General features: G+C 45.1%; 1 protein-coding gene across 2 annotated transcripts; it reads right to left on the reverse strand.

The window, feature by feature from the left end:
* Positions 1–403: 403 nt before the first annotated feature.
* On the reverse strand, positions 404–15,884 carry Bud13 (BUD13 homolog). 2 transcript variants are annotated; one of them, XM_048343889.1, is made up of 10 exons: positions 15,682–15,884; positions 13,400–13,493; positions 12,099–12,183; positions 9,511–10,473; positions 5,265–5,476; positions 4,331–4,436; positions 3,272–3,410; positions 2,832–3,016; positions 2,241–2,322; positions 404–729 (listed from the first exon to the last, which is right to left on the reverse strand). In XM_048343889.1, the coding sequence occupies exons 1-10, from the start codon at positions 15,822–15,824 to the stop codon at positions 636–638; spliced, it is 2,103 nt and encodes a 700-aa protein (XP_048199846.1). In that variant the 5' UTR covers positions 15,825–15,884; the 3' UTR covers positions 404–635. The 2 variants fall into 2 exon arrangements, with proteins under 2 accessions (XP_048199846.1, XP_048199845.1); XM_048343888.1 differs by having other exon boundaries at positions 4,331–4,439.
* Between the last annotated feature and the right edge of the window lie 1,993 nt (positions 15,885–17,877).

Consider the following 17,877-nt stretch of genomic DNA (forward strand, 5'->3'; position numbering starts at 1 on the left):
TCATGCTATGTTTCCAACAACATTCCTAAGTCTAGTACTAATTATTTTCTAAAAAAAAAAAAAGGGGGGGGGCTGGGAATAGAGCCTAGTGGCAAGAGTGCTTGCCTCCCATACATGAAGCCCTGGGTTCAATTCCCCAGCACCACATATATAGAAAACGGCCACAGGTGGCGCTGTGGCTCAAGTGGCAGAGTGCTAGCCTTGAAAGAAGCCAGGGACAGTGCTCAGGCCCTGAGTCCAAGCCCCAGGACTGGCAAAAAAGAAAACAAAAACAAAAACAAAAAAGATCTAACACAAGAAAGTTTTTACACATTGCTTGCTAGATTAATGAAAAATCCAAGATTCTCCCAGGGGTACAATATTAGTTAACATTCTTCCCCTAACAAAATAACCAGTTAGGAAATGCTTTTAAAAAAATAAATATGTTTATTTTAAAGTGGAAAAGAAAGAGCCTAGCCAAGAACAAACCCTGGTATGTAGAAATCACTTATTCCTATGAAAGTTACCCAGAGACAGTGCTGGTGCACCAAAAGGTCAGGTCTCTAACATTCTTCTGTGTCAAACTGGCAGCCGGGGCTGGATGTCTGGCTGTCCCATGCTACCACAACCCATAACACCCACACAGGCTCAGAGAATTACATGTCCTCAACACTCCACTTGTAGGCAAGTTCCTCCACTGCCTTCTTGCTGGCAAGCCTGGCAAAGCGCTTCTGTTCAAACCCATTGGATCTGTAATCAAAAGAGACACACTAATCAGCCAGAACCTTGAACTGGACCGTACACGCTATAATGAATGTGAAGAAAAGGCAATTATGTGAAGACATTTAAGGCATATACAACAGAATCAAAAAACAAAATACATAAATTATCCTCCTCTAACCCTTGCTCAGAACCCTCTCTTATTCTAATAGTTTTTTCAAACTATTGCCACCCTCTAAAAAAGGCCCACTCCCAGCTAACATCTACATCTTATAACTTATCCATTCACTAAATAAACACTAACTAAATTCTTACTAGATTTTAAGACACTGTGGCAGGCATTGTACAAAAATGAATGTGACAAAGCACCTGTCCGTATAAACTCACAGACTAAAGAAGGAAATAGACCTTTTAACAATTGTTAAAATAAAAAGCACTGGGATGTGGTTGTAGCTCAGTGGTAGAGCACCTGCCTAGAATACACAAGGCCCTAGATTCAATCCCCATAACTGTAAAATAAACAAACTGCATAAACCACAGTAGTAATATTCACGGTATGGCACAGAAACAGAATGAGGACTTGTTCAGCTTGGAGAGGAAGTCAGGCTACCTGAGTACAGACACTCATAGTGAACAGATGACATGGAAGAGATCTGTATGACAGTACTCCTAAAACAATGAGTAGAATTAGAGTTCAAGCACTACACTTTAAAGGTACAACATATGGAAAACTTCAGACCGTAAGCCACCATTCATCTCTAAACTTCAAAAAATATTAGAAGTGATTAATCATCAAAACAAAGGTACCCAATCTGGAGCACAACAATTCTTTGTTTTGTTTTGTTTTGTTTGTTTTTTTGGCCAGTCCTGGGGCTTGGACTCAGGGCCTAAGCACTGTTCCTGGCTTCTTCTTGCTCAAGGCTAGCACTCTGACACTTGAGCCACAGCGCTACTTCTGGCCATTTTCTATATATGTGGTGCTGGGGAATTGAACCCAGGGCTTCATGTATGGGAGGCAAGCACACTTGCCACTAGGCCATATCCCCAGCCCCACACCAATTCTTTGTACAGAACTTTTATTATTATTTTTGGTGCTGGTCCTGCAGCTTTAACTCAAGGCCTGAGCACTGTCCCTAAGCCTTTGTGCTCAAGGCTAGTGCTCTTCCACTTTGAGCCACTGCACCACTTCCAGCTTTGGGGAGCTAAATGGAGATACAAGTCTTACAGACTTCCTTGCTTGAGTTAGCTTTGAACCTCAATCCTCAGATCCCACCCTCCTGAATAGCTCAGCTTACAGGCATGAGCCACTGATGCCCAGCCTTGTACAAAACTATTTAAAGTATTTAAAAAAGAAAACAGAGAGAGAAGGAATGTTCCAAACATGAATAGGACGTGTAGACCTCAGAAATAGAAGCAAGTAAAGCAAATATTTCACTTCATGATTACAGGAGACAAAGAAGATGAGCGTAGAGTGACTTAAGAATAGTAAAGAAAATCAGAACCAGCTGGAAAAGAAACCAAACTGTAAGAAGTAGAATTACCTGTCCACGCCATCCCAGCGATATCCAGGCCAGATATTGAATCTGTTGGGAGGAGGTGCTGGGCCACTGTAGCGAGGCTTTTCTAAGGAAAGAATGAAAAAGACGTTAGCTATCTGTGCAGATTAATTCAGAGTTGGATGGCAATGGAGAAAAAAAAATTTCTTTGTATAAATCCTTACTGAATTGATTCTAAACTCCCCGACACAAAGTTACAACTGGCCAGGACAGGAGTGCCCCATGCCTGTAATCTAGCAACTGTAATCTCAGGATCACAGTTCAAAGCCACCCCTGGCAGGAGAGCCTGAGACTCTTTTTCAATTAACCACCAAAATGCAGGAAGTGAAGCTGTGACTCAAGTGGCAGAATGTCAGTCTTGGGCAAAAAGCTAAGGGACAGCAGTCAGGCCCTGAGTTCAAGGACCAGTAATCGGCACCCACCCACCCACTCATTCACTCCACTCACCCACTCACTCACTACATAAATAAACGTCACAGTTGTGTGAGGCAGCCCGCTCCGTACAAAAACGTGTACAGGCATCCTAACTCTCTCCACTAGGTCACCTCTAGCTCTGAGGATTTCCACATCTCTTACCTTTTTTATTCTTATTCTCCTTGGCTTTATTCTTCTTGATGAAGTTGGCCATAGGGTCCCCCTCTCTTTCCTGTTCTCGTAGCATCCGATCCAGATCTTCATCATCAATATAGCGGGCCAGAGGTTTTTGCATCTCCTTTATTGCATCCTCCACATTTTGTTGCTGTTGGCGGCTCTGGGCAAGACTGGACGACAAAAAGAGAAGCCTGTTTGGCAATTCCTCTACTACACTCACACGCAGAGCACTGTTCCATGGGCAGAACTTCCTCTTCGTAGTAGCCTAAGCCACACGGGTGAATTCCCACAATATAAACCAGGAGTGGAAAATATACTGTAGGAAGGAAATTCAGTTCATGCCAGGTAACAGCACTAAAGAAGAGCAGAGAAAGAACATGCTCTAGTCCCTGCAGACTTGTTTTCTCTGTCTGTGGTGCCCTTACCCTTTTCCCCACTGGGCATACAGTTCATCTCGTTCTGAGTCTTTTTCTGCTTTTCTCCTTTGCTCTAAACGCTCCAGTTTCATGTTAGTCTTACGACCAAACTTGTCTCGAAACACAGGTTCAGCAAACTGAAATTCAGCTGAAAAGAAAAATAATACTTTTTAAGATAAGTACCAGGTATCAAAATCCGAAATAATATTCCAGTGGATGATCTGACTGTTGGGGATGTGGATGCATACACATTTTTGCAGCCAGAGATCAAGTAGCACCTGTTGACATCTAAGGATACTTTGAGAAAGGGGTGGACAACTGACACTATTCAAGGAACGAGAACCACTTTATCCAGTAAAACTAGAGCTAGCTGGGCACGAGTGGCTCATGTCCACAATCCTAGCTTCTCAGGAGGCCAAGATCTAAGGAATGCAATTTGGAGCCAACAGGGCAGATAACTCCAAGACACTCTGATCTCCCATTACCCAGAAAGAAGCCAGAAATGTAAATGTGGCTATGTGGTAGAGTGCCAGCCATAGGCAAAAACTTGAGTCAAGCAAGAGCTTGAGGCCGTGAGTCCAAGTCCCAGTACCAGTGTGCGTGCACACAGGTGCACATGCACACACGCACACGTGCACACATGCACACGCACACAAGCGTGCACACGCGCGCACACACACACACACACACACAAGAACTAAAGCTGGGCGCGGTATCTCACCATTACATGAAAGGCACAAGCAAGATTGTGGTCCATGGCCAGCCCAGACAAAAACACAAAATTCTATCGGAAAATAACTAAATTTAAAAGACCGGGGACATGGCTCAAGTGGTAGAAGGACTGCACAGCAAGTGACAAGCTCCGAGTTCAAATCCCAGTACTGCCGAAAAAAACCCTTTCAAAATAAAAAGAGCTATAACAGTAAATAAAAGTAAAAAAAAACCAGGCACAATAGGCAATATTAAAAGAAAAAGGAGGAAAAAGAAGTAGTGCTGGTGTTGGTAGAGGGGGTAGAGGGGGAGGAGGAGCAGGTATATCAGCCTAAATTGCCTCTTTCCCATTTTTACCTTCAAATGCTATGGTTCTTTGGTCCCGTTTCTGGAGTTCTTGCTGCTCTTGCTGAATGCCAGTTAACACCAACCCAGCTTTGGCCCCAGAATACATATGGGTAGCCTGTTGCAATGGAAAACAGAACATCCACCATCAATTAGGTAATTTAGAGGCTCAGGAGTCTACATTTTTACCTAGAGATCAGCAATAATCAAAACTATTAGCTTTATATCCTGATTGTGGACTGCATGACTCACAACATAGAAAAGAAGAACTTTAACTTCATAGACTCTTATTCTAATAGTGCCATCAAACCATGAATACATCAAAGAAAAGGTAAGGATCTGTAGGTCCTGCCAGATGCACCATGACTCACTTTCCAGGCAGCCCATTATAAACCAGCATCAAGCTCGGAGCCCTCTAACAAAGACCTGACGAATGAAATACTCTCTTTAAAGCACAAAGTCTAACCTATGGTTCTCAAATTTCAGATTATATAATAAAAATAACAACAGAAGACATGAACAAGTGAAAACTTGTTAGTCACTTCTGCCTTCAGAAAGTTCCAGAAGACCCATTTTATTCAGATTTACTTCAGTTTGATTCTCTGGGACTTGTAAAAAGCTAAAAACAGGAAAGAATCATGCAAAGATGATAACGGCCTAACATATGTGTTTGGTACCTTTTCTGTTGTTGTAATTGTTGTGTTTTTTGTAGCTGTCTGGATTGAACACCTGACCAGAGCCATGGGTAATGTACCATCTAGCCCCCTAGACTTGACCCTAGCCCACTGGAAGGACCCCCCAATCCTAAACAGTCAGCCCAAGCCACTCGCAGGTGGCGGGGAGTGACCCCACCGCGCCTTAGTCTAATTCCAAGAGAAGGGAAAAGAGGAAGAGAAGGAGAAAATAAACAAATATGGCCGTGCCCATCAAAGTAGGATATTCATACCTTCTTTGCAGTAGGCTGACTCCTTCGAGGTGGAGACAGATCAGAATCCGAAGATTTGGTCTTCTGTTTCCTCCTTGGTGGCGAGAGATCAGAATCAGAGTTTTGGTGTCTTGGTCTGTTCCGTGGAGGTGACAAATCTGAATCAGAATCCTGATGGGCTGGCTTTTGTTTGTGCCGTGGAGGAGAAAGATCTGAATCTTTCTGAAAGTCACCTAGGTAGGAAGAAGAATCTAAAGTCTGACTCTAGGTGAGGACTTATATGAACTATCCTATGGCTGGAAAGAGGAATCTAGAAATTAAAGAATATACATTAGCATTGGGAATGCAGCTAAGTGGCAGAGTGCTTGTCTAGCAGTGTAAGACTCAAGCTTTAATTTCTAACACCACCAAAAGAAAAAAAAAGGAAAAAATTATCCTTAAAGCATCTTTAAAAAAGAGCGTGTCCATGTGGCGTTTGCCTTTATAACCCAACCCCAAGCATGGCCTGGGGCGCGTGGTCCCAGCTCCCAAGTCTGGGCTGTGGCCCTGGCCGGCCAGCCTGCTTTCTACAGTTGCGGTTCCAGCTCCCGAATCTGGGCCATGACCCTGGCCGGTCAGTATACTTTTTACTTCCCCAATAAATCCATCTTTTTACTTGAAAAAATAAAAAAGAACTTGTCACACTAGGTTACAATATTTAGTTTTCTTGTGAAGAACTACAACTAAACAAAAATACAGATGACAAGGAAACAAAATCAGAGACAACTTTTAAAAACCAGTAAGCAGGATATGGACTTTGAGACTGACATGTGAGATCTCAACACACTCATCTATGCCACACTTAAAACCCCCAACTACACAACAGAACGGGAAAAACATGGAGTCAGGCCTCTACGGTGCGCCAAAAGACAGAAACACACTCCAAATGTTTCATTCATAGACTACAAAGTATTTTAATTTAAAAATAAATATACTGTCAAGTGACAGTAGCTCATGCCTGTAAACTCAGGAGGCTGGAATCTGAGGATCGAGGTACAAAGCCAGCCCAGGCAAAAAAGTCCTGAGAAATTCCTTTTCTTCTTTTGTAGGTCATGGGGCTTGAACTCAGGGCCAGGCACTGTCCCTGAGCTCTTTTGCTCAAAGCTAGTACTCTTAACACTTGAGCCACAGCCCCATTTCCAGTTTTCTGGTACTTAACTGGAGATAAGAGTCTCAAGGACTTTCCCACCCAGGCTGGCTTTGAACCATGATCCTTATATCTCATCCTCCTGAGTAGCTCGGATTATAGGTATGAGCCATCCCACCCAGCCCCATGTGACTCATGCCTATAATCCTAGCTATTCAGGAGGCCAGCCAAGGCAGGAAAGTTCATGAGACTCTTCTCTCCAATTAACTATCAAGATCCTGGAAGTGAAGCTGTGGCTTAAGTGGTAGAGATAGCCTTGGGCCTTGATACCCAGGCCTGCAATTCAAGCCCCAGGACTGGCACACACACACAAAAAAAATCCATAAAATTGTTAAAATAAATAAATAAATAAAAATACTATCTAGGAACAAGATAGAGTTTTTAAAAAAAAAAAACTCACTGCATAGGCCTAAGTTCTAGATAAGAGTATGCTGGGGATATGGCCCAGTGGCAAAAAGTGCTTGCCTCGTAGATAGGCGTATCACAATTCACCTTCCAAAAGGCAATCTGCAGTGAGTATCAACAGTTTCAGACACATCTGTACTTTCTGACCTAAAATCAACATTTTAGCTATCTAGGAAACCTATCTAAACGTAATTAAACTTCCAGATCTATACAGAAGTAGATGAGCAAAAAGTCCAAAACAAGGCCAACAGTTTATGTCCAATCTTTGCTAAAGAATTATAAAAGGATAAACTTAGAAATAATCAAAAGCAAACAATATTAGGGAATTGTTAGTTAAACTTATGGGCTGTAACACCATTAATAATTATATTGACATATAACTTTCTGCAGACTTGAAGAACTGTTAAGTGAAGACAGCAGGTAAGATTATATGCAAAACTTGCATGTTCTGCCGAAGTAGGCTTAACCATACCAAAAATATGCAGCAAAAGAGATCTGAGGGCCACTGGCTACATACGACACTACCAATGATGTCTTCTGAATGACAGAACTTTGTGCCACACTTTGTTTCTCTACAACATTTCTATACATACTAAAGTTTCTGCAACAATATGTAGTACTTTCACATGAGGCAGAAAGAGTAAATGAAAGGACATATAAAAACTTTTGCCTAGAAAACTCAAAGTAGACCCAAGCCTATCACCATGCACCAAGATCAACTCAAAATGGATCAAGGACCTCAACATCAGACCTGAATCCTTGAAACTACTGAAGGACAGAGTAGGAAAGACACTAGAACTTATAGGCACAGGAAGGAACTTCCTGAATAGAGTCCCAGGGGCACAACAAATAGGAGAAAGACTCGACAAATGGGACTACTACAAATTAAAAAGTTTCTGCACAGCTAAGGACATAGCCACCAAAATAGAAAGACAGCCAACGATATGGGAAAGGATATTTACCAGCACAGCAACAGACAAAGGCCTGATATCTGTCATCTACAGAGAACTCAAAAAACTAAGCCCCTCCAAGCCCAATAAACCTATTAGGAAATGGGCAAAAGAGCTAAAGAGAGACTTCACAAGAGAAGATATAAAAATGGCAAAGAAACATATGAGGAAATGCTCAACATCCCTGCTAGTAAAGGAAATGCAAATAAAAACAACCCTGAGATACCACCTCACCCCAGTAAGAATGGCCTATACTCTGAACTCAGGAAACAACAAATGCTGGAGGGGCTGTGGGGAAAGAGGAACCCTTCTCCATTGTTGGTGGGAGTGCAAATTAGTACAACCACTTTGGAGAACAGTATGGAGGTTTCTCAAAAAGCTCAATATAGACCTACCCTATGACCCAGCCATACCACTCCTAGGCATCTATCCTAAACAGCAAAATCCAAGATATCAAAAAGGCATTTGTACTACCATGTTTATCGCGGCACAATTCACAATAGCTAAAATATGGAAACAACCCAGATGCCCCTCCACAGACGAATGGATCCAAAAAATATGGTACTTATACACAATGGAATACTACATAGCGATTAGGAATGGTGAAATACTGTTATTCGCAGGGAAATGGTCAGAACTCGAACAAATAATGTTGAGCGAGACAAGCCTAGAACACAGAAAACAAAGGGGCATGATCTCCTTGATATATGACTGTTAACAAAGGGAGACGGAGAGACAGTAGAGACCAAGTCTGTGAATACTGTATATGTTCTTGATACATTGTATATTGCATATATGTCAACCTGACCTAGACAAGGAATAGAAAAACAGGTTGTAAGATATCATAAGAAATGTACACACTGCCCTACTATCTAACTGCACCCTCTTTGCACAACACCTTGTAAAAAAATTATGTCCAATTAATAAAATTAAAAAAAAAACAAAAAACTTTTGCCTAGGGCTGGGAATATGGCCTAGTGGCAAGAGTGCTCACCTCGTATACATGAAGCCCTGGGTTCGATTCCCCAGCACCACATATATAGAAAACGGCCAGAAGTGGCGCTGTGGCTCAAGTGGCAGAGTGCTAGCCTTGAGGAAAAACAGAAGCCAGGGACAGTGCTCAGACCCTGAGTCTAAGGCCCAGGACTGGCAAAAACAAAAAAAACTTTCACCTACTAGCTACTTGGCTAAGAATGAGAAGATCACAGTTCAAGGCAATCCCAAGCAGCAAAGTTTGCTGGACCTCTTCTCAAACCACATCTGGGGAGTAGTGGCCTATACCTGTCATACCAACCTATGTGGGAAGCTGAGATCAGGAGGATTGCAGTTCTAGGAAGAAAAGTCTGTAAGACTCTATCTCAAAAGAGGGAAGCTAGACAAGGTGGCAAGTTCCAGTCATCTCAAAACTCCAGAAGCCTAAATTAGGCAGATTGAGACCCAGGTGTTCAGCAGACAGGAAGCAAGATCCTATCTTAAAAACCACTAATGAAAAACAGGTCTGGAGGTGTGGCTCAAATGGTAGAGTACCTGCCCAGCAAGTATGCGGTCCTGATTTCAAACCCCTGTAGAGCCCAAACAAACACATTTCCTCTCTACCACTAACTTTCTAAGTCTTTTAAGCTCAGTCTTTATTTTTCAAAACTTTTCCAAAGAAATTCGTATCAGCAAAGATTCAAAGGCAAGCTCCCAGTGATTAAATCTCTCCCGCGGACAGCCATGTACTTACCTTTAGAATCAATCTGCTTCTTATCTCCAAAATGGGATTTTGCTTGCTTCTTTCGAGGAGGAGAAAGGTCCCGGTCATATTCATATTTTCTGCTCTTGGAGTGAGAGGACTCAGAGGGTTCTAGCTCCTTCCGGTGTGGAGAAGTCCTGCTAGAGGTGCTTTTTGAAGCCTTACTACTTTGGGTTCTGGGCAGTGAATGAGTGACTTTAGATGCCAAATCAGGAGAGTCGTGGCGGGTCCTCTTGAGATGCCGTGTATCTGAGGAGTCAAGAGTCCTCCGAGGTTGAGATGCATCATGGGAATTGTGGGCCCTTCTGGGGGAAGGGATACCTGAGGAACCATGATGGCTTCTCCTAGGAGATACACCTGAAGAATTACGATGGGGCTTCCTGGGGAGCAAAGCATCTGAGGAGTCATGGCGGACTCTCCTAGGAGGAGATGGACTTGGGGTGTCGTGACGGACCCTCCTAGGAGGAGATGAATCCGGGGTGTCGTGACGGACCCTCCTAGGAGGAGACTGATCCGGGGTGTCGTGGCGGACCCTCCTAGGAGGAGACGGATCTGGGGTGTCATGGCGGACCCTCCTAGGAGGAGACGGATCTGGGGTGTCGTGACGGACCCTCCTAGGAGGAGATGGACTTGGGGTGTCATGACGGACCCTCCTAGGAGGAGATGGACTTGGGGTGTCATGACGGACCCTCCTAGGAGGAGACGGATCCGGGGTGTCATGGCGGACCCTCCTAGGAGGAGACGGATCTGGGGTGTCATGACGGACCCTCCTAGGAGGAGACGGATCTGGGGTGTCGTGACGGACCCTCCTAGGAGGAGATGGACTTGGGGTGTCGTGACGGACCCTCCTAGGAGGAGATGGACTTGGGGTGTCGTGACGGACCCTCCTAGGAGGAGACGGATCTGGGGTGTCGTGATGGAAATGTCCATGTGAGAGTAGGTCTTCATTGTGGCCTAAAAACAAAAGCAGGTCATCAGATGCCAAGAAATGTTCTGTCCACTTCCCCCCAGTTCCACAAGATGTCCCAGCAGCAAACGTCTCAGAGTTACTCAGGAAGTGCAAATGATCTACATGGCTCTTGCTTAGCTACAGCAAGCCAGACCTCTGGATATCTTGAGAACAATTCCTCGTTTGTCTACCAAGTCATCAATCTGCAAAGCATTTAAATTGAATTTTTGATGCAATATCCTTTAAAATAAACATAGCAGACATCCTCCTCTTACAGACATGAAGACGAAGGCTCTGACGAAGTGACTATAGCTACTAAAATAAGGTGACAGCCAAGAGCCCATCTTCTAACTTTCAATCTTCTTTCTTTCTAGTTTGTAAAGGGCTCCTCGTAAGTGGCTCCTGCTGATATTTATCCTACATAACATAGTCTTTACTCAGTCTTCTTTCAAAAAACAAAAGTTGCCTGAACACCATAAGGAAACACTGTTGAACATTTAGTCCATGTCTTAACACCCCTTGTAGGGGGAAGGGGGGCTGAAGGAATCACCAGAAAAAACTGATCACTTACCCATATGTCACACAGATTACTCAATTCTCATGACAAGCCTAGGATATTCTGTTATCCCCATTTTATATACTCAGAAAAATTTGCAAAGCCATGTTGCTAATATATGATGCAGAAGTAAACATTTATATCCAGGTTTGTTTGATTCCAGCACCCATGTGCAATCTTTAAAAATATGTAGCTGAGGAAACAATATGTAGCTTAAGACTTAATAGAGTAAAAATGTTTTTAGCATCAGGACATAACTAAATTCTAGTTCCTCCTCTCCCTCAAGTTCTTACTACTGAGTTCCTGGGGAACTCAAATACAAATAAAAAGCTGAATGGGGCCAAGCTGGTGGCTGTCACCTGTAATCCTATCTACACAGGAGTCTGAGATCTGAGGACCGAGATTTGAAGCCAGCTTGAGCAGGAAAGTCCATGAGACTCTTATGGCCAATTAACCACCAAAAAGCTGCAAGTGGAGCTGTGGCTCCAGTGGTAGAGCACCAGCCTTGGGGTGGGGGGGGGGTGGGGGGAAGCCCCAGGACAGCACCCAGGAACTGAGTCCAAGCCCAAAGACTAGCCAAAAAAAAAAAAAGAAAGAGTGAGACAGTAACCTAGGTATATAGGATCTAGAGTGGGCAAGCAGCACAGAATATAATAGAAAAATGCCAATATTAACAGAGCAGAGAAATTCACTCACAAACTAAAAAAGGACAAAAACCTTGGTCCTTGAAAGGATAGAAAATAGCCAAGGCATCCAAACTATTCCTTGTAGACTCTCCCTACGGTCCTAATGCTATACCAAGTACTCTCCTAGCCTCGGTCAGAAGAGTAGATAAAGGTCCCAAATGAGTCACAATCTGTCCTCATATCCCGAACACCAAAAACATGGTCTCTAACTTCCTATGTCTTACCACTTCCAAAAGTCCTGAGTTCTTTTTCCCACTGTTATCTTTCAGAGTTCATGACACACATGATTCTTCATATAATCTATGCATTCCTCTAGAAGAAAAATGTACAAGGGAAAAAGACCCATCTTATAAATGGGAATTTAGATTTATCTATTTTTGGAACTCACCTCCCAGAAGCTTCCATTTAGCGCTGGAACGAAAGGCCTCCATCTGCTTTACCTCCTCTGGACGCTCATCCACAAACTCAGCCACCTGTGGGAGTACGGACACTATGATGAGAACAACAGGGACTCCAGCCAAGAAAGTTGGCTGTACCAAGAACCTGAAGGCACAAACAGTGCACACACACCCATACAGAAGTGGTCACAGAAGTATGCAGTGGTTCTTAGTTACGTTTGCTCCATAAACATCTGATTGTCACAATGCTGGCTTCATTGCAGATTTTTTGCTGGCTACTCAATTTCCCTCCACAGGTTAATTTCTTTCATTACAAACTGTATGTAAGCCATAACCAAAATTATTTTCAGTCTTTTACTTTTATATTCACAGTAAAAACAGGCTGCTTCTCTATCTTCCCTAGTACTTAAAGGGCTTTAAGTCCTATAAAACCCTTCTTACTGTGTGGGTAGTCACAATGATGGGTTTTGGTGGTGGGGTTTGAACTCAGGACCTCATACTTGCTAGATAAGGTACTCTACCACCTGAGCCATTTCCCTAGCTCTTTTATGCTTTAGTTATTTTCAGATAGGATCTCAAGGTTTTGTCCAGGGCCAGCCTTGACTGTAATTCTCCTGCTTATGCCTCTAAGGTAACAGATTACAGGTATAAGCACCATGCCCAGTTTATTTGATGTAGTTTCACTAACTCTTTTCCAAGAACTTAATCTCCCTAATTTCTATTTCCTAGCAGAGATTACAAGAGTAAGCCAATAGGCCCAGTCTCACAGGTCTTCTTGAATCTAAACCAAAGGAAGTCATTCAGGTGTACACAGGAATCACAGAACCTTCCAAGACAAGACCTCATTTCACATCCTCCCAACACCCAAGCAAATTAGAATCCTTTCTGTACTATCTGAAACAACTAAAAACCTCTGCCAGAGAGCTCATTATCTTACCAGAATCCACTGCTTTTTGAACAGCGTTTGAAAGCCTTTAGTTCTATTGGCCCCGTATCAGCTCTCTTATAACTTGTTTCTCCCCACCCTAACTCAGATCTCTTCTCACATGAGAGCTAGCATAAAGAATGGCTGACACAATGAATTCTAGTTGCAGAGTAACTGTAGGCAAGGCACTGTATTTTGCATCTATATTTTCTTGCTCCGCCCTCAAAATGCTCCTGCAGAGAAAGACTCTAAGGTACTGACCAAGCTAGCAAGTTAGCAAGCTAATGCTTCCACTGTGCTGCACAAGACTGACAGGCACGCAACATTTCCAAGTCCTAACCAAAGGGTTTTCCACAAGAAGCATACCACAGGCAAATCGCCATCCTCATCCTCCTCCTCCTTGTCTGGCTCAGAGGTAGAAATAGCCGTCCAGCTCACGTCGTCATCAACAATTCGCATTCTAAATGGGAACAATAAAAAGATCAAAAAGACCTGAGAGGGGAGAGTTTAAGGACTTACCTACTGCTTTAAAATAAAGTTCAACATCCTCCATAGTTCAGATCCTGTCTACATGAACTTTATCCCATGCCAATGCTAGCTTAGTTCACCTTATTACTGGTCATTTGTTGGTGCCTACAATGAGGCAAGTTCTTTACCAAGTCAGCTTTCACAGATGTAGTTCCTTCCATCAGGCCTATTCCTCTCATTCTTTACCAGGAACTTCTTACTCATTCTCCTGGTCCTAGCACAAATTTAACTTCCTTGGGACTAAAAATCTCTACTATATAGCCTTCGAATATTTTTATGTTTTTATGAAAGAATGAAATCAATTACTTGTACAATTAGCTATATAAAGCCTCTATTTCCACTAAACTATATACTCTAATGAACAGGGACCAGAGTATTTATTTGTTAGCTGGCTACTGGTTTTGAGACAGGGTCTCACTATGTAGCCCAGGCTGGCCTTGACCTTGAAATCTCTTTGCCTTCCAAGTGCTGGGATTCCTGGTGAGCATTACTGCATCACACTGACTAAAGTATTCTTATTCACAGAGGTCTCCTCAACACTGTTTGGTAACTGCCAAAGAAAGTAGAAAGTATTGACTCCATATCAATGCGCTTTGCATGTGAAAACTCAACTTACCACAGATTTAAAATATTCAGGAAAAAAAACTGCACATGTACTGGATACAGATTTTCTTTTGGTCACAAGTCCCTCATAATACAGTAAAAGCCACCATGACACAACACCTATACTGATTTAGATGTTATAAGTCATCTGGAGGTAATTCGGTTTTTAAAATATTTTATCTGTGGATAACCAGCTAGAGATAACGTAGGATAACTTAATATTTATATGAATACTGTGCCATTTAGTATAACAAGAAATACTGGGGATTTGAGGAACCAGGCCCCCCACCAAGGATACTGAAGGACAACTGTATTCAATGAATGTTACACAGATGAACTGTAACATGAAGTTATCTAACTATACAACATCTGTATTCAACTATTTAATATTTTGGAGGCTCAAATACTGAGATTCAGAGAAAAAAAAAAATCTTGCTCGGTCACACAGCCTAAAAAGGTATAAGATTAGGATTCACATTCTGATCAGTGCCAAGCCCTAAACTGTTCTCAATGTGTGGCACCATCTGCAAGGAATCCATTCAAGGAGGAGGCAGGGGCAAGAATAAGTCAAGAATCAAACTGGCAGTGGAAAAATAAATGGGATCGTTCTTTGGAACTATTTGACTTCATGGGGTGTTGTTCCCGAAGGGATGGCCCAGAAACAAGCACGACAAGGGTCCGAAATGTATTATCTCTATAGTTCTGGGAGCCGGAGGCTGAAATCAGGCCCCAAATTAGGGGTGTCCACAAGGCCAGGTCCCCTAAGAAGCCTTCTGGGGAGGAGCTTTGTCTGGCCCAGCCAGATGATGACCGTGGCAGCACGAACCCAGTCCGATCCGCCTCCACAAGGCTACCTTCTTCCCCGTGTCCAGACTTCCCTCTCACACGGACGCCGGCCGCTGAATGTGGCACCTGCTCGACTGGAGTATTATTGGCCTCACCTTAACTGTACGTGCAAAAACCCTACTTTGGGCCATGTCACTCTGAGGCTTCGGCTGGAGGAGCCAGGGGAGGGGGACACTACTGAACACGGCTGGGCCATTTCCTCGGAAGGTAGTGTTGAGGGGGGAAGGGGGTGGCGGGACCCCCGACGGGAACCGTACACACCTTCATTAGCCGTGGCTGTCAGGTGGTAGCAGACGTGACCGGGAAGGGGCACTGTCGTACCGGGGGCTGCACAGGCCAACCCTGGGCCCTCAAAATCCAAAGAGGGAGAGGGGGCTTCTGAGGGAGTCCCATCCTGGCGGGGGGGGGGTGGGGTGGGGGAAGTGGGGGGCACAGCACGGAACCCCGGAAGGAGGCTCCGCGGCGGGAAAAGAGCGAGGGCAGTTACAGCCCGGCGGTGCCCACGGGGACGCTGCTCGGAGGTCGGGGCCTGCGGAGTGGGAGCGGGCGCCGGGGCCCGGGCGTCGGGGCCGGGGCCGGGGCCGAGGCGGCGGTTGGCGGCCCAGGGCGGCGCGGCCCGGGTGAGGGGGCGCCGGGCCCCGCCCCGCCCCGCCCCGCCGGCGCCGACTCACCCCTTGCTGCCGGACCCGCCAGGTTTCGGACGCTTTTTCCGCCGTTTGCGACCGGACTCGGAGGCTCCGTCGACGCCAGCATCTGCCCCGGACAGGTAACGTTTCAGATACTCGGCCTTGGAGAGCGGCGGAGCTGCCGCCATGGCAGCGGCGAAGGCGCGGACGGCTCGGCGCACGGGACAAACTTCTGGAACGCGAGACGAACGGCGGCCGGGGAAGGGGGCGGGGCCTCGCCCTGTGGGCGGGGCCCAGGGCGGAAGGGGCGGGGCGCGCGCCTCGGGAACCCGGCTCCCTTCCCAGGACGCTCGGGCCGTGTGAGCGGGAACCCAGGTGGCCTCGCTGTGCCCGGCGGTTGCCGCAGCGCCCGACAGTGCTCCGTACACCCTGCTTTTATCGGGGTAGGCACCGCAGGGGTCGGCGGTGAGCTGGAAGTGGGCTGCCGGGTTCCTTCCGGGAGAGAAAGGGCAGTGCCAGGCCTGACGGCAGTCGGGTGATCATCCATCGGGGTACCGGGGTGGGTGGCAGAAATAGGAAGACCAGCCTGGCCTCGAGCGGGAAACCCTACGAGAAAAACACATTGAGGCTAGAGGCCTGCAAGCGTGGCTTACATAGCTGTGCTTGCTGGAGGCCCTGAATTCAATCCCCAGCCCTGCAAAAAATAAATAAGCTTCAGTCAGTGTGATGTCCCCAGTTTAAACCCCTGTAACACACACACACACACACACACACACACACACACACACACACAAAATTAACCAAAATAGATTTCATCCTAGATGTAAAATTTGCCAGTTTTAAAAGTAGGCATTATTGAGCTTTACACGCACCTATTTACACATTTATCTTAAGATATGTGTTCAGAAGAATTCATTACCTGGGCATGGTAGCCCATGTCTAACCCTAGTTACTTGGGAAGGTGAGATTAGGATAACTGTAGTTCAAGACCAGCCCTGGCAAAAAGTTCACAGGCTAAAGCTGGGCGTGGTCGTGCCGGATGTGGCTGTCATCGCCAGGCACACCAGAAATGCAGTGGAGGCTCACCTAGGCACAAATTAAAAGATTCTATTGGAAAAATAACCATGCAAAAAGGGCTTGGGGGAGTGGCTCCAGTGAGCGGGCCTGCCCAGCAAGCAAGAGATCTGAGTTCAAACTGTAGTACCACTTACAAGATATAAAACAGCTTGGAAAAGATTGCTACCTTGAAGCATGAGCTTTTAGCCACTGGACAGTTGCTTGCAAAGGCCCCCCAAAAAGAAGGCAGGCTACATCTGAGTGTTTATGAGGAGACAGTGGACAGAGAAAATGGACTTGTACTAGTTGAGAACCCCACAGACCTCCAACACAGAACCCTTACCTGACTGGTAGCCACTTTGGTGTGTATCGAACTGAACTCTGCCACCCTGTCTCTACCCTGGGCACAGCAGGCATCTGGCAAGTGTCACACTCTGCAGTGTACAGAAGCACCCTACTGTACAACACCCTAAGCCCACATCAGGTCCTGCCCACTTTACCTTCTTCCATCCCAGCCCGTGTACTCCCCAGCCACCTCAGCCTGGGAAAGAGTCCAACGCCTGTCTCAACCTCTACAGGGCAATGATAGGATTACGTAAGTATGCAGCATATGTCCGGGGCTTTGTCTTCTCCCTCCACTTGCACCTAATAGAACAAATGTGGCAACACCAACTTGAACTCAAAATAGAGCTCGGATTGCAGGGGCTGACTGGCCTGGGTTGAAACCCTGCCACGTAGAAGTAATTTTTCATTCTGGATATTAGTTAATCTAAGGTTGTTTCCTATCTATAATGTGGATATAACTTTACTTAGAGCCATGTTCTCCCAGAAAGAAATGTATAAACACAAGATGGGCACTCAAACTTATAATCCTTGATACTCAGGAATCTGACATCCAAGGATAGTACTTCAAAGCTAGCTTGGGCAAAAAAGTTCATGAGGTTTATTAATTTGCTACCAAAAGGTCCGAGGTGGAGCTTTGGCTCAAGGGCTACAAGGCCAAGCCTTGAGGTTTTTGGAAAAGGCTAAGAGACAGAACCCAGGCCCTCGGTTCAAGCCCCAGTACCAGCACCAAAAAATGAAGCAGAAACAGACACTTTAAGATTTGAATGATGTTCCTACAAAAGAAAGTACCTGTAAAAGCCAGATCATCACCAGCCTGATGTGCCCTGTTTAAAAGGGCAC

This window comes from Perognathus longimembris, chromosome 3 (genome assembly GCF_023159225.1).
Source record: "Perognathus longimembris pacificus isolate PPM17 chromosome 3, ASM2315922v1, whole genome shotgun sequence".
Lineage (NCBI taxonomy): Eukaryota > Metazoa > Chordata > Mammalia > Rodentia > Heteromyidae > Perognathus > Perognathus longimembris.

Bases quoted from the DNA above. Each gene is read 5' to 3' on its own strand.
- Bud13 (XM_048343888.1), bottom strand. From the start codon at position 15,824: ATGGCGGCAGCTCCGCCGCTCTCCAAGGCCGAGTATCTGAAACGTTAC. The intron at 13,494-15,681 runs GTGAGTCGGCGC...GTTCCCATTTAG, and splicing joins GGCGGGTCCGGCAGCAAGGG to AATGCGAATTGTTGATGACG. The intron at 2,323-2,831 runs GTAAGAGATGTG...TTCTTTCCTTAG, and splicing joins GGAGAATAAGAATAAAAAAG to AAAAGCCTCGCTACAGTGGC.